Source organism: Myotis daubentonii, chromosome 11 (genome assembly GCF_963259705.1).
Source record: "Myotis daubentonii chromosome 11, mMyoDau2.1, whole genome shotgun sequence".
Taxonomy (NCBI): domain Eukaryota; kingdom Metazoa; phylum Chordata; class Mammalia; order Chiroptera; family Vespertilionidae; genus Myotis; species Myotis daubentonii.
Window position 1 is genome coordinate 21,229,625 of NC_081850.1, and position 16,577 is coordinate 21,246,201.

Genomic DNA, 16,577 nt, shown 5'->3' on the forward strand with positions numbered 1-16,577 from the left:
GTAACAAAGGGGTATTTATCAGGAAATATATTCCTGAAGATGAACCATATGAACAGACTCAAAAGAATGGAGATAGGGGTTTGGGGGTTGGGAGGGAAGAACAAATACAAAGGTTTGTCAGATTCAAGAAATTGAAATAAATCTATTGTCACTAAAACATAGTAAGGGAAGGGATGAAAATAGCAAGAGATTATGCCAAAATAAAAATAACACAATTATGTTTGCATTCACAAAAGAATACAGTGGCCGCAGTATGAATAAAGAATTAAAGGGGGGGGGGGGGAACAAAGACAATCCATTAATAGGTACTTAAGTGGTCCAGGTGAAAGATCATGCTAGCCTAGACAAGTGATGCAGACGAAGAGAAGCTAATAGATTTAAGACATTTCAGGAGGTTACAATCAGTTCATCCTGAACATGCAGTTATGAACTGAATATGGGGAGAGGAGGTGAGAAGAAAAGGAAGGTATTCCTTACATCTAATCTTGCAACTCTCTTAAGTATTCTATTTTTTAAATGGCCCCACCATTCATCAAGCTTTCAAAGTTAGAAACATTACAGCTATCCTTACATAGTTTGAAAAAATAGCACTCTTATCCTAACCCTTAAAATGTTTTAAAGCATTCTGCTCCAAATGAACAAATATATTCTTTTAGATAGCATTAGTTACCTTAATGGTAAAGGTGTGGAAACTGGCTGCGATAATATTAGCGCATCATGGACTGATAGCTTAAAAAAAAAAGATAAATAAATTAACCAAGCCAATTTTGAAACCTAAACATTTAGATCATGGATAAAATGGAAAACACTTTCCTTGCAGACTAAAACAACAGTTTTGGAAACATGTACTAAGATATAAAACAATAGCTGTATTTACTCAGAAGTACTGTAGTAGTTCTTTTTAACCAAATTGTTAATTCAATTGAATTTTGATTCAGTTAATTAGTGAAAATGTAATTACCTTAAAATTATGAAATAATTGCTTTTTAAAAGCCTCAAATTTACATGCTGGTAAGCAGTTGGAAGTTACTTAAAACTTATTAATACAAGTACATTCAAGATTAATATTTGACTTAATGCTATCATATCACATAAAATATTGGTAACATCTTAGAAAAACTTTTTTAATTGCTTGCTTCTATAGATCAGTGCTACTCAAAGTGCCAATTTGCAAACCATTATGGGTCCAGGAAGAGATAATATATAAATGGAGAGCAAGCCATTAAGAAATTTTTATGGCAATCTGACACTGCCCACACATCCAATATCACGATCAGTGAACTTATGTCTTTGAACGGGATATAGACTTGTTCATATCTATACAGATCTTACATAGTAAGTTCCATATGTCACAAGCTGTATACTTATGTAGGTCTGCCACAGACTGGAAATTTAAAAAAACATAGTCCTTTAACATAGATAGTTTGAAGAGCACTATTATAGACTATTTCACTTTTACTTTCCAACCTTAACTCATTTCATATTTAATATCAGTCACTCCCATATTAAAAACATGCCCATAATTCTGGGTTTTAAGTTATGAAAATCAGCTATATCAAGTCTATACATGAACCAACGTTGATAATGTCATGAATCAGTAATTAAAATTATTCCAATTCTGTACACCCAAAATTTAAAAAAAAAAAAACAGTACAAAGGATGTTTAGTAAAGATATAAAATACTGGAAATTCAAAGACTTTATGAATGCATACTACTCCAACTCAAACCCAAAGAGCCACAGAACCCCCACTCTGCAATGACAATAATGAACATATCCAGGGCTCCCCTCAAATATACTCTTTTTTGATTACCTGTACAAGGATTCTTGGTCTTTGTGGTGAAGGAAAGGGAATATTTTGCATAAAATGTGAAATGTGCCTGGAAAAAAATTGGAAATAAAAGTCATAATTACTTTGCTAAAATGCTTCATAGATTTTTTTAAAATCTTAAATATCATTATATTATCTTCCCAAATATGACAAAGCCGCTTACCTAAAACTTATCCTAACCAAATAAATTTAGTGTAAATAAATGTACTCATCCTACTACTTCTGAAATGCACAACGTATTTCTTAAAGTCCACATTATCCTCTATTATTGCCAGAAAAATAAGAGTAACATGAATATGATTTTCATGAATGAAGCAAATTTATATTTCCCTGATTATCAGTGCCAATATGGGAATCAACTAACTGATATAAAAAATTAAATGCAAAGTATTACTTCAATTGATAAAACATCACTACATGGATTTTATTTTCAAAAACTATTTATGAAAACTTAATTTTTCAAAAGACTGCTATATTTTCACTCACATTAAATTTTCATTCAAACTATTTTAAGATAATCTGAAGGTTGAAAGTTAAATCTAGAATTATGAATCATTAGATTGTCATTCCACGAGTACAATCTGAAAGTTGAAACCATATTTCTATACCAAGGTGTGATAAGTTTATGCACAGTACTTTACTCCCAACTTATCCACTAAACTAGTACATTTTGATGGTACTCTATCTGCTATAATGGAAAAATTTTCAAATTGTAACAAAAATCTATGTCTACGCGTATATATAATAGATTTCCACCAAGCTCTTGACACCTCTTGGTTTGTTAGTAGGATACATAAATTATTTACTATAATAAACAAAGGTCAATGTGCCACCAGAAGTCAGAAAAGACATGGCTTTCAAAAGACAGAGGCTCCACGTATATCTTTCTTACTCACAAAAGATTTCTATGACAAAGGGAATTCTAAATAAAAGGGAAAACATGTAGAATTCTGCCAACACTAAAACCGAAACCTCACTTTTAACATAAATTTCTAAATAAGCTTAGAGATGTTTTACAGTTAGACTTTGGAATGGCCACTGGTATGACTGTGTATATATGTGTATATCAACAGCTACTTTTCTCTTGGTTATTAGAAAATGAATAGGAAGAACACACAGTACAATGTATGTAAGTTTCTTCCTCAGCTGAAATCTCAAAAGAAAATTTGGTCATCCTCACCCACCACTCCTCAATTTTAAATTCAGTCAATGACTCAAATGAAAAGGGAGCAAGTAAAAAGTAGGGTGACTGTGACTCCCCTTCCAACTTTGCTGCTTAAAGTCAGGTAAAGAATGAAATAAATATATATCTACACACACACACACAGTTTTTCCCGCAGACATCTCTTTCGTCATTATACATACTTTTCAATGGGAAGAGGATGTGGTCCAGACACAGAAAGTTTGTAGATAAACATGAGAAATTTTCTAAAAGCTTCAAAAAAAGGCCAGTGTGAGAGTAAACAAATGCATTTGTTTGAATTGATGGATTTGGAGACCATTTTTCTCTCCACAGGTGTCAATAGGCCCAGCTGCATAAGCTGTTTCTCTGTTAGAAGTTCCCAAGAATAAGGCTCATAAAACTGGATGGCAGCTCCATATACCTACAGAGCAATAGAATTCCATTATAAGGTTTCAGGGTTGTTAAAAATTAATTTCTCTTTTTCTCTTATTCCACAGAAATATTTGCTTAGAATGCATGACAGATAAATGAAAAGAAGTACCTTGACATTGCTGATGGGAATATAAAATGGTGTGGCTGCTGCTGAAAACAGTTTGGCAGTGCCTCCAAAAGTTAAATAAAAAATAACCAAGAAAAAAACAAACAAAAAAGAATAACCGGATGACACAGCAATTCCACTCTTAGGTATACAAGTATTCCCTGCTTTTTGAAAGTTCACATTATGCCACTTCCCTTTTATAAAAGACCTATATTAGCACCTGTTTACACTAACAGAATTAATACAAAGAGGATTTTCACTTTTATGAAAGAAGGCAAAAAGCAAAAATAGCATTCAGGAAAAAAAAATAGCATTCAGCATTTGTTTGGCAGCCAGCAATATAGAAGCAGTATGCACCCCAGCGTGAGAGTAGTATCACCAAGCTCCTTCCTGGGGAACCACACTCATCATCTCCACATCAAGCCCCCACACTTTGAACTGTATCTGTGCTTTATTTTGACTTATTTGTGCTTCTGTTTCCAAGATGTGTCCTAAGGTATCAGCCTAAGAGAGCTCATAAGGGTATTATGCTTAACATAAAATGGCATGATTAAGCGTTCTGATCGTGAACTAAAGACATCCTACGTGTGTTGAACTTGCCTAGTCCATTTGTACTATTTACACAAAGAGAGAAAGAAATTTGAAAGCTGCCAAAGTTACTATTGGTTCTGTTAGAAGCAAAGTGGTCTCCTTTAGTTGGCATCCAGTAATGGATACAATGGAAAGTCTATTATTTGAGTGGATTGATGGGTGTACAAAGCATGGTGTGTATTTATCATGTCATCCTGCTTTTACTATATGTTAGTGTTGCTTTAGGTTTTATGTGTTATTTGGTATGGTTTGATAGGTTATTTTGGGGATTTGGGAATGCTCAAAATTTTTTCTATATAAATTAATGGTAATTGTTTCTTCACTTTACATCACTTTGGCCTGCAAACGATTTCATAGGAATGCTCTACTTTTGGAGAGTAGGGGAAACCTGTATCCCCAAAAGAATTCAAAAGAGGAACTCAAACAGATATTTGTACACCAATGTTCATAGAACAATATTCACAACAGCCAAAAGGTGGAAACAACCCAAATCTCCACCAACAGATGAATGGATAAACAAAATATAGTTATATACATGTGATGGAATGTTATTCGTCCTTAAAAATAAATAAAATTCTGATAGCTACAGCAACATAGATGAACCCTGAAAATACAATGCTAAGTGAAATGAGCCAGACACAAAATATTATATTATTCCATGTATATGAGCTAATTGAACAAGCAAATTCATAGAGACAAAAAGTAGAATAGAGGTTACCAGGGATTTGGGGTGAGGTGAGGAAAGCTTCTGTTTAGGGTGATGAAAAAGTTCTCAAACCAGAGAGTAATACTTACATAAATTGTATGACTACTTAGTAATATATATCATATTAACCCTTGTCCTTTTTTAAAAAATATATTATTGATTTCAGAGACAAAGGGAGAGGGAGAGAGAAACACCAATGATGAGAGAGATTCCTGCATGCCTCCTACTGGGGATCTAGCCCACAACCAGGGTATGTGCCCTTGTCCAGAATCAAACCTGGGACCAAGTCCACAGGTCAATGCTCCATTCACTGAGCCAAACCCTTGTCTTTATAGATATAACACTCGCAGATACAATTATTTCAAAGTGATCTCAGAGGTTTTTTACAAGCATCTCAATGAGGCTTTGTTGTTCTCTACTTGTCAAATTTGGTAACTCAAGTGTTTGGAGATCTTAAAATGTTCATTTTTATTTACAGCTTTCAAATAACAAAATCGTTAAATGATTATTAAGTTAAAAAGTTAGCTTAGTTGTAAGCAATACAGTTAATATATGGCCTTCATTCAGTGAGTGTTTCACTATATTTCAGATACTACACTTGATTTTAACCCTCCATTATCTTTAATACAGAGGGTGCAAACTTGTAGAATGAGACTGCCAATGTATTTTGTTTGAGCCGCAAGACAGCTTTGGTTAGTTATAATCCTATCTAATAAAAGAGAAACATGCAAATTGACCATAACCCCGACACCCTTCCCATAGGCTAATAAGGGCGATATGCAAATTAGCTGCCAACCAAGATGGCGCCAGCAGCCAGGCAGCTGAAGCGAACAGGAGGCTTGCTTGCTCCAGTGATGGAGGATGACAAGGTTCCCCACCTGCTGCTGCCGGCCTCTGAGCTTCCACTCTAAGCAACTATGTTGCAATTACAGAACCTAAACAAACTCCAGAAACCTGCTTTCAGCCAGCTGGGCTTCAGCCAGCAGGACCGCAACAGTTTTTCAATTATAGAATCCAAACAAACCCAGTACGTGCTTTCAGCAGCCGAGGTCTCAGAGCTGGAGCTGAGCCTCAGAGCTGGAGCGGGCTCTCAGCTCCAGTGACAGCCATAGAAGGTAAATAAATCCCAGAATAAAAAGAAAAAAAAGAAAAAAAGGAGAGGTTGGGAGCTTCAGTCGCCCGTCAGCCTGAAAACGGCCCTCAGTCCCTCACCCAGACTGGCCTGGCACCCCAGTGGGGACCCCCACCCTGAAGGGGGTGTGACCAGCTGCAAACAGCCATCATCCCCTCATCCAGGCTGGCCAGGCACCCCAGTGGGGACCCCCACCCTGAAGCAACAAGATGGTGGCTAATTTGCATACTGAAGGCGGGCGGCAGGGGCAAGGCTGTCCGCAGTCCGGGACCCGGATCTGTGACCCTACCGGGCAGGGGGCAGTGCTTGAGGCTGTCCACGGTCTGGGACCCGGATCCATGTCCTGGCGGGCAGGGCAGCAGTGCTTGAGGCTGTCCGCAGTCCTGGGACCTGGATCTGTGACCCTTCCCGGCGGGGCAGCAGCTCTCACAGGGGCGGAATAGCCGGGTTGGGCAGGGCAGGACGCCTGGCTTCCGCCCAGCCCCAGTCACTCTGGGCAGGTGAGCAGCGCAGAGAGCCTCTGGACAGGGGAGGCAGGCCAGAGGAGGGTGGCCCGTACTCCCCACATGGTGGTGGTGACAGCTGTGAGCGCGCCAAGCGAAGCCTTCAGGCTGAGCTGAAGTAGCGCCTGCAGGCCATCAGCGCCCAGGAGTGGCTGCGCAAGATCCACCTCCTGGCCCACAAGGTGCAGGATCACAGGGACAGCCACCATGGCGGACCAGACTGACATCCTCCTGGCCGCACCACGGAGGTTTGCAGATCTGCAAAGCCAGAGGCCTCTGGTGCGCACATCCACCCCTGGCGTGCGAACATCCCCCAGCACACTGTCACCCTCCCACGCCTGCAACAGTTGCAAACCAAGGCGTGCACAAGTTCCCCCGCTTCTCCACCGCACTTCCATCAACCCAGCATGCCTAACACCCCCACAGGATGTGCACACATCCCCTCTGATGCGCTCACGTCCTTTGGAGAGTGTCTGGGTGTTCTGGGTGCTGAGGGTGGGCGCCTGTGAGATGACAGTGAGAGGGCGGAGTGGTGATGCCCTCTTCCCACGGAGGCCAGTGCAGCTACGAGATCACCTCTGGGGGGTTAATGCAGGTGCTGAGGCAGGAGCAGGTGCAGATAGGCACACCTGGTGGGCACAGGCGGCCCTCGTTGAGGTGCCTTCGGTCAGCGTTCAAGATCAAGAACCCAGAGGAATTCCGTCCTCTCAGTGAAACAGTGGGATAGTTGGGGCGACTGTAGAGGAGGAATGTGCACTTTGGGTGCCAGCACCCATGAACGAAGGCTGCCCTGACTGAGCCTTGCTTGCTTGGGGCCTAGCGCACTCCTGCCGGGCAGCAGGTGACAGGACGTGCTTTTCTGAATTAAGAGAAAATGTTGATTCTCCTGCTGCCCACGAAGGTGGAAAGTGAAGTGGGGAGTCATGTGGGGAGTGAGTGAGGTTCCCTGTCTGGGGGTTCCAAATCTGCTGTTGGTTTCTTTCCCCACTGACTAGAGATATATAGGGTGTCCCCGCAAAATGTATACACACTTTGAATACCTACTAATTCCAATGGTTTTAAGCATAAGAAAGAAACAACAATGGAGCTGTTATCTGTTAAAAGTGTGGGCACAAACAGGTAGTTGGACATTCCCTGAGGGGTCTCAGATTGGAGAGGGTGAAGGCCAGACTGAGGGGCCCTTCCCCACCTCCACTCCAGTGCACGAATTTCGTGCACTGGGCTTCTAGTTTTCAATAAAATTGCCTATTTTATCAAATTTCCTAAGAAATTTTTAAATTTCTACTACATCTGCAGTTTTATTTTCAAAAAAATATTTATTCCGGATACCTTTTTTATTTTAAACTAGAGGCCCGGTGCACAAAAATTTGTGCACTCGGGGGTAGGGGGATCCCTCAGCCCGGCCTGTGCCCTCTCGCAGTCTGGGACCCCTCAGGGGTGACCACTTGCAGGCTTAGGCCTGCTCCCCAGGGGATTGGGCCTAAGCTGGCAATCAGACATCCCTCTGGCAGCCCGGCAGCCCTTGGGGGATGCCCACTTGCCAGCAGGGAGCAGACCTAAGCTGCAGTCAGACATCCTTAGCATTGCTGAGGAGGCAGGAGAGGCTCCCACCACCACCGCTGTACTGGCAGCCATCAGCCTGGCTTGTGGCTGAGCAGAGCTCCCCGCTGTGAGAGCGACTGACCACCAGAGCGCAGCTCCTGCATTGAGCGTCTGCCCCCTGGTGGTCAGTGTGTGTAATAGTGACCAGTCATTCCCAGTCTTTCTGCTGTTAGGGTCAGTTTACATATTACCCTTTTACTATATGGGATAGAGGCCTGGTGCACGGGTGGGGGCCATCTGGTTTGCCCTGAAGGGTGATCCGGATCAGGGTGAGGGTCCCGCTTGGGTGCCTGACCAGCCTGGATGACGGGATAATGGCTGTTTGCAGCTGGTCACACCCCCTTCAGGGTGGGGGTCCCCACTGGGGTGCCTGGCCAGCCTGGGTGAGGGGGCTGAGGGCTGTTTTCAGGCTGGCGGGTGACTGAAGCTCCCAGCCTCTTTTTTTTTTTCTTTTTTTTTTTTTATTCTGGGATTTATTTGCCTTCTATAGCTGTCACTGGTGCTGAGAGCCGGCTCCAGCTCTGAGGCCATGGCTGGCTGAAAGCAGGTATCTGGGTTTGTTTAGCTTCTATAATTGAAACTCTGTTGCCATCACTGGTGCTCTAAGCTCTGAGCCCACGGGCGGCTGAAAGCAGGTTTCTGGGTTTGTTTAGCTTCTATAATTGCAACATTGTTGCATCTGGAGCTCAGAGCTGGGCTGCGGCAGGCGGGGAACCTTGGCTTCCTCTGTCACTGGAGCAAGCAAGCCTCCTGTTCGCTTCAGTTGCCTGGCTGCAGGCCGCCATCTTGGTTGGCAGTTAATTTGCATATCTCGCTGATTAGCCAATGGGAAGGGTAGCGAAGTTACGGTTAATTACCATGTTTCTCTATTATTAGATAGGATTATCATTCTATGTCATTATTATTGTTTATAGATCTTTTCAATTTTTTACTATTACAAATAAAGCATGTACTTGTTTTTGGAAAATGTATACATTCACATCTCTTGGGATATGCTCAGGAGTGTAATAGCTGGGTTACAGGGTTGCTTCTTTTCCTTGCTGATAATGTAGAAGTTCTACATTTACTTGATATAAGACCCATTCTGAAAACATATATCACATTATTTTCTCTCAGCTTGGGCCTGCTTTTTCACTTTCTTACTGATATCTTTGAATGGATAAATATTTTTAACTCCAGTGAGGTTTATTATTCATCTTCTCTCTTATGGCTAGTGCTTTCTGCATGCTTTTAAACTATCTTTGCTTACTCCCTCTATTTTAATATATTATTTTTCTATGGATCCTTGTTGTTAAGAAATTAGCCAATTTAATAGTTGTTCCTTTGAAAGTAAATGTCTCTTCTTTCTGTTGATTTGTGTTCTGATGTTCCCTATACGAATAGAGGTAGTTTATTATTTTTACTTTTTTTCTACTGAAGGTTCCGAGCATATCGTGAGTCTAGACTCAATTGTTCATCAAGCCTGGAAAAGTCTCAACCAACCATTAGCTCTTTACATGCTGCCTCTCCCTTTTCTGATATCTCCTTCTAGACGTCATTAAATGTCTATTGGTTGTTCTGACTCTATCCTGTACATACTTAAACTTCTTTTATGCTTTATGTTTTTCTGTACTACATTTGAAGTAACATATCTTCTTCCACTTCATTAATTCTCCTTCCATGTATGTCTTCTCTGTTGTTTAAACTACTCATTGAATTCAATTTTAAGAACATATTTTTTATTCCTACACATTTGATTCTTTCCTAATCTGTCTATTCAGTTTTCAAAATATCCTGATCTTTCGTTGATGCTTTGAGCCCCTCTTTTAGGGGTCTTGAATCATTTCAATTATATATTCAACCTATAATATCCTTCATATTGTTATTCTTTCATTTCAATATCTTAAAAGGTCTAATCCAGCTTTGTATTACGAGTCTTGTTGATTCTTCCTACATCTTCTAGCTTTTATTATAGTGTCATTTTATTTGATTTATGTTTTTAAAAATATTTTTTTATTGATTTCAGGGAAAAAGGAAAAGGGAGAGAGACAGAAACATCGATGATGAGAAAAAATCATTGATCAGCTGCCTCCTGCACGCCTCCTACTAGAGATTGGGTCAGCAACCAGGCTTGTGTCCTAATTGGGAATCGAACAGTAACCTCCTGGTTCATATGACCGCACTCAACCACTGAGCCACACCTGCTGGGCTATAATCTCATCTTAAGGCCTTAGTTTTTGGGGTGTCTCTCCAGAAAGACTTTATATTACTTAATGTAGAAGCTTCAGGGGTATCAACATCCTGATACCAATTTTCATGTTGACCTTTCACCTTTTACTGCAGTACAAATTTATCCAAAATGTATTTTGTCCAAATAATGCTAACATTCAAATAAAAGTTAGGCCCAGCCAGAGTGGCTCAGTGATTGAGTGTAAACCCATGAACCAAAAGGTCACTGGTTCAATTCCCAGTCAGGGCACATGTCCAGGTTACAGCTCAATCCCCAGGAGGCATGCAAGAGGCAGCCAATCAATGATGTTTCTCATCAATATTTTCCTCTCTCTATCCCTCTCCCTTTCTCTCTCTAAAAATCAATAAAAGTATTTTTTTAAATTAGGGCATATTAATCATTTAATAGGATTAAAACATCAACAAAATAGGTCAAATAAAAGAGGAAAAAACTATACCTTTTCAGCAGAAGAACCTGTCAGGACAAAAGTTGAAAAAACTGGAAGTGGGTATTTGGTTTGGGGATCCCAACATTCAATAGTAGCTCCCATAGGAAGGCAGAAGAGAGGTACAGATTCTGAGAGTGGAAATGACTCATAATCATCTTCCGGATATCTAAAAATTAAACCTTTTGGAGAAAGGAGACAATGATAAATTTTTCTAAATAGCTACTTTTTCATAAAGTATATGTGATATATTATTAGGATATTTTAAAAGCAAACTTCATGGAAATATTTGTGTGAAATTTCAAAATCAACTTTTCTCTTGCCATATCAGAAATTTTACTAATTTAACAAATTACCCTGTACTTTTTGAACTATGGACTTTTAGTTCATAAAATATACTAAATATACTAGTTAAAACTCTATAGGATCACAAATCTTAATGCTTTTTCTTCTACGTACTGCCAACATCTTATAGGAATGGTAAGAAACACACGGGAATATTTACCAACTATTTCAGTTAGTCTTCTATAAAAAATTCAGGGAAGGAACAAGTATTATGAAAGAATGCCAAGGAGACAGAAATTATCACAGTCCCTAAACTCATCTTGAGAGAGAAGCAGTATAAAAGGCATGCAACATGAAAAGTAAATGAGATAGAAACTCTTTGTGACTGAGTACAGAGTATGTGAGACCAAGGAAGTAGGAATAGGAGCGGATACTCTGAGAAGCATAACATAGGCCCTTCATAATCAAGTAACTACATGTCATTAGTTCGTTAGCCTCTAGCAGACCACATCCAAGATAAACACTTGAAAATCAGTAGCAGATTTTTGAGTGCATATTCAATCTTCAAAACTCTGTATTTTAAAATACATGTCTTATATAAAATACCTGAATACTTTCACGCTTGTTTCTGTAAGATTTTTTAAAGTGACACTCTCTCCCCACCAAAAAAATATTTTTAAGAAAATCACACACAATCAACACATTACAGCAATGTTAACAGTATCACATTTTTAAATGATACTGAATTTGTAATCTTTATATTATAAATTAAATAGTTTAATTCATTAATATGTCTTTATGAGGAAAATCAACATTTTTCAGATATAAATTTGCCTAATTTCTTTTAAGTAAAACTTAAAAATATTGTGCATGATCAAAATGTATTTGATACTGCTTATTTTCACAAAGAAGTATTCCAGTATTTCTCTTCTATTTACAACTGGAGCATACCTGTATTTTCAGTTTTTATCCCACCATACCAGCGGGATGAAGAGGTCACACTTAAATCTTTACAGCCCTTGACACTTTACTGTGCAGTAAGAATGTGGCGATAGATTTCTCAAACACTTCATGGCAGAAAAGTTTCTCAGGCCCTCCTGTCCTCCATATAGCTGATTCTTTGCAACAAGGGAGAAAGGAAGCAAGTCCACCTTTCATGGCAAGTAACATGTGGTTTCAAATCAGACACAAAGAGATAAGAGAAGGAAATATAAGAAGTAAAGATGCAATTTGACACCTTTCTGATTGCCAAAATATAAAAGATCAGAGAGTAAGCACTTTTCCACTGAACTGTTAAATCTATCAGTATAGACTAAACACTTGCATGTTTATTCCACAAATGCCTGCTTGAGATGAAACTTTCTATTTAATTAACAACACTTTTGGGGGAGACAATATTAATATATCTTATAATGTGTAATGTATTTAAGAAAAGTTATGCCTTTACATGCTAAAATTACAGGTAATTCCATTTATGAATAGGTCAATTCCACAAACTACATAAGGGAGCATACACTGCCTTTCCTAACCAAATATTAATGTGCAACAATAACTACAGTAATAGAGATAATTTTTTAAAATTTACTCACCAGCTTTATACGCTATTGAATTAGAAGCAGGTACAGACTTCTTGTAACACAGAAACACACTGGAACCCCACTGTAAAATATAAATTAGGTTTTAAAAAAGACAAAATAGAAAAAAATTTCATTTTGTTGAATATCTTTTAAAGATTCTGATTATTTATTCAGGGAGTCTGTTTAAAGCATATGTTTATCAAAACAGACGATCTATAATAAAAGTGTAATATGCTAATTAGACCAGACATCCTTCTGGATGACCTTCCGGATGAAGGTGGGGTTGCAAGGGAAGCCCGGGTCCCAGGTGCTGGAGGGAAGCCGGTGCTGGCAGCTGAGGGAAGGCAGGCCTACTCTTGCACGAATTTTGTGCATCGGGCCTCTAGTATAGTTTAAAATAACAGCAAAACATGAAGTTGAGAACACTAGAAGAAAAGAGTAAAATATCATTGCCACCAATATTAAACTGACTTGAAGACAATTTCAAAAAGTTCAAAATTCTGTCCTGACTAGTTTGGCTCAGAGGCTAGAGCGTTGGCCTGTGGACTGAAGGGTCCCAGGTTTGATTCCGGTCGAGGGCATGTACCTTGGTTGCGGGCACATCCCCAGTAGGGGGTCTGCAGGAGGCAGCTGATGGATGTTTCTCTCTCATGGATGTCTCTAATTCTCTATCCCTCTCCCTTCCTCTCTGTAAAAAATCAATAAAATATATTTTTTTAACACATTGTATGCGGGAAACGTATTTATGCGTTTTACGTTGACTGGTAGTAGAGCGCGGGACACGTATTAATACGTTTTTTATAGACTAGCGGTAGAATGCGGGTAATGTATAAATACGTTTATTTTTATACTTTTTTGTTGCTCTAAAGGGATGCTAACATGCAGATATACGAATTCCAAAGGACAAAATGTGAGTCTCTAACACATACAATGGTCAATTATGTATGTACTTCCAGGTATAACGGTAATCTATTCAACTGCGTAGAGTCATCCCTGCACACAATTCTCTGCCTCGCCACGCATTCAGTGCAATTCTAAGAAAAATAATTCAGTATACATTTTATAGTAAATCACAAAAAGTTTCATTGAAAAAAATATGTAAAACTAAAGTTATCGTAATTTTACTGAACGTTGCCATTTGTGCAAAAAATTAGCAAAAATGGCCCGTGCCACCTGTTAGCACGCGATAAAAACTACCCGCAAACAATGTGTTAAAAAAAAGTTCAGAATTCTGTAGTCATCCAGAATTACCTATATTTGAAAGAGACAGAAAAAACTAGAGTGGACACCAGAGTCCAAACGAGAAAAGATTGGGGTCACTGGGGTGCTATAAGTCATTACCTCCAGAGGCAAACCTGTCCTAATAACCATAGATGCATCAAACCTCTCTACCTATACCACATTTAAGCTAATATTAGTTTGATATAAACATACTTTTCAAAATAAATCTGATCCAATAGTAAACTTTAGTCTTATAAAACTATAAATCAAATGTATATGTTCAATTTTCTTCTTCATTAGAACCCTTTTAAAAAATAAGTATGTATGGGCTTAGTGCATAGAGCGTCGGCCTATACACGGAAGGATCCTGGGTTCAATTCTGGTCAAGGGCGCATACCTCGACTGCAGGCTCCTCCCTGGCCTGGGCCCTGGTCGGGGCACATGTCAGAGGCAACCAATCAATGTTTCTCTCACATCAATATTTCTGTCTTTCCCTCTCTCTTCCACTCTCTCTAAAAATCAATGGGAAAATATCCTTGGGTGAGGATTAAAAAAGAATAAACTGCCGAAGCCGGTTTGGCTCAGTGGATAGAGCGTCGGCCTGCGGACTGAAGGGTCCCAGGTTCGATTCCAGTCAAGGGCATGTGCCTTGGTTGCGGGCACATCCCCAGTGGGGAGTGTGCGGGGGGCAGCTGGTCGATGTTTCTCTCTCATCGATGTTTCTAACTCTCTATCTCTCTCCTTTCCTCTCTGTAAAAACTCAATAAAATATATTTAAAAAAAAAAAAAAGAATAAACTTGTTAAAAAAATATATATATGTAAAGCCTGGCTGGTGTGGCTCACTGGTTTAGCCTCAACCTATGAACCAGGAGGTCAACAGTGCAATTTCCAGTCAGGGCACATGCCTGGATTAAGGGCTAAATCCCCCAGTAGGGGGTACGCAGGAGGCAACCCATCAATGATCTCTCTCCCTTCTGCTCTGAAACCAATAAAAGTGTTTTAAAAAAAAATAAGTTTATAAATATCGCTCTATATAAAAGGCTAATATGCAAATTGTCCCCTCGGGATTTGACCAGGAGACTGGGAGTTCGATTGCTTGCTGAGGTGCTCTGACCACCAGGGGGCGGCGTGGAATGAAGGAAGGTCCTGGCCGGTAGCCTGAAGGCCCCGATCGGCCCTGATGGCTGACCAGGCCTAGGGACCCTACCCGTGCACGAATTTCATGCACCAGGCCTCTAGTTTAAAATAAATACATATAAGAAAGTCCCCATCCAGACTCCCTGCAGTTGTCCTTAACAAAACAAAAACAAAAAAAAACCACACACCACTGAAACCCAAAAGCTAATTAAACCTCTAATTATCATAACAAAAGCAACATTAGCATGTGCCCCCCCCCCAAATAATCCTGGTTTTAAGGATCTATTTTCTGAATGAATTATTCTAAAACATCAGATAGCTAAAGATTTTTAAATTATTATGTATCATAAAAATTAGAAAGCTAAAAATCATGAAAATATAAACTGAGAGTAAATTATATGCCCAATAATCAATGGAAATCCAAAAATTATCCTTTTTTTAAAATATGAAACTTTATTCTTACCATTCCACAATTTAAGTTTTTGTCAACTTTGCAGAAAGTATGAGGAGGGGTTTCTCCTTTACTGGTTACAATAACACAGATATCAGTTACAGCCAAGGAATTCTGGGGCCGAACTGGAGAAGCCCTTCGATAAGTGATAAAGATTCTTTGTGAAGTAGGTGAACTATTATTGACATTGGCACAGCGACCATAGGGTGTGGCTTGGATCACTTCACATCCTGAAATAAGCCTTTCTTTTCCTTCATATAGAACTCTGCATGACAGGGAGGAGAGGAACAGAAAAGTAAATAAAGTTCAGTTTAATGCTGGTTTTAATTCTGGAAAAAATAATTGGTCTCTTCCATTGTTTCCCAAATCTTAATTGCAAACCAAAACTAAAATTATTACTTTGGGAATTATCTCTTTACTATTTTTCAACAGCTAGCAGTATAAATAGGATCAAATAACTTGATTTTTTTATTGCTTATTACAAGAAGCATATGAAACAAGAAAAGGGCTACACCACAAACATGCTCAGGTTAATTCCTAGAGTACAAGTCTTCAGGTATTTTCACAAAATTTTCCTTCATAATTCCTATCAAAATTTTTCCCTTAAAACTCATTTATTTGATGAGTTAATAAAAATATATCTCCTCATGAGGTCATGAATCAGCAACTTAATATGGTAAGATGTCAATATATCCCAAACAGATCTACAGAGTCAACACAGTTCCTATCTAAGTCCTAGTTGCCTTTTTATGTAGAAATTAGTAATGTGTCCAAGTTCAAATGGGAATGGAAGGGAACCCATACAGGCAAAGCAATCTGGGAGGGAAGCAGGACAAATTAGAAAGACTCGTACTCCCCATTTCAAAACTTAACTTTTCTGCATGTTTGAACACAAAATAAAAAATGCTGGAGAAAAACATTCATTTAAAAGTCAATGAATCTCATCAGTGGAGAAGATAAGAACTTTGGATAGTAGTCTGATTCTTTATCTTAATAAACATATCTGACATATCCTAGCTAATAAAAGGGTAATATGCAAATTAACCACCACTCTGTCACAAAGATGGTGGCGTCCAGACCTCTCAGTCACGCAGGAGTCCCCCAGTCCTGGGGGAGCAGCCACTGAGAGCAGGCCGCATGAGCAGCCTGCCAGAATGCTTGCTTCA

General features: G+C 39.3%; 1 protein-coding gene across 7 annotated transcripts in view; it reads right to left on the reverse strand.

Moving 5' to 3' along the window:
* Positions 1 to 16,577, reverse strand: part of DENND4C (DENN domain containing 4C) — a 133,291-nt gene that overhangs the window by 78,971 nt on the left and 37,743 nt on the right. For 6 of the 7 annotated variants that reach the window (XM_059656565.1, XM_059656569.1, XM_059656568.1 and 3 more), the window contains 6 exons: positions 15,424 to 15,676; positions 12,614 to 12,683; positions 10,752 to 10,921; positions 3,196 to 3,434; positions 1,813 to 1,879; positions 671 to 729 (listed from right to left, as the gene is read on the reverse strand). In XM_059656565.1, the coding sequence (XP_059512548.1) occupies positions 671 to 729; positions 1,813 to 1,879; positions 3,196 to 3,434; positions 10,752 to 10,921; positions 12,614 to 12,683; positions 15,424 to 15,676 (858 nt within the window). Of the gene's footprint in view, positions 1 to 670; positions 730 to 1,812; positions 1,880 to 3,195; positions 3,435 to 10,751; positions 10,922 to 11,975; positions 12,086 to 12,613; positions 12,684 to 15,423; positions 15,677 to 16,577 lie in introns of those variants that run through there. The other variant, XM_059656571.1, reaches the window with a different exon arrangement.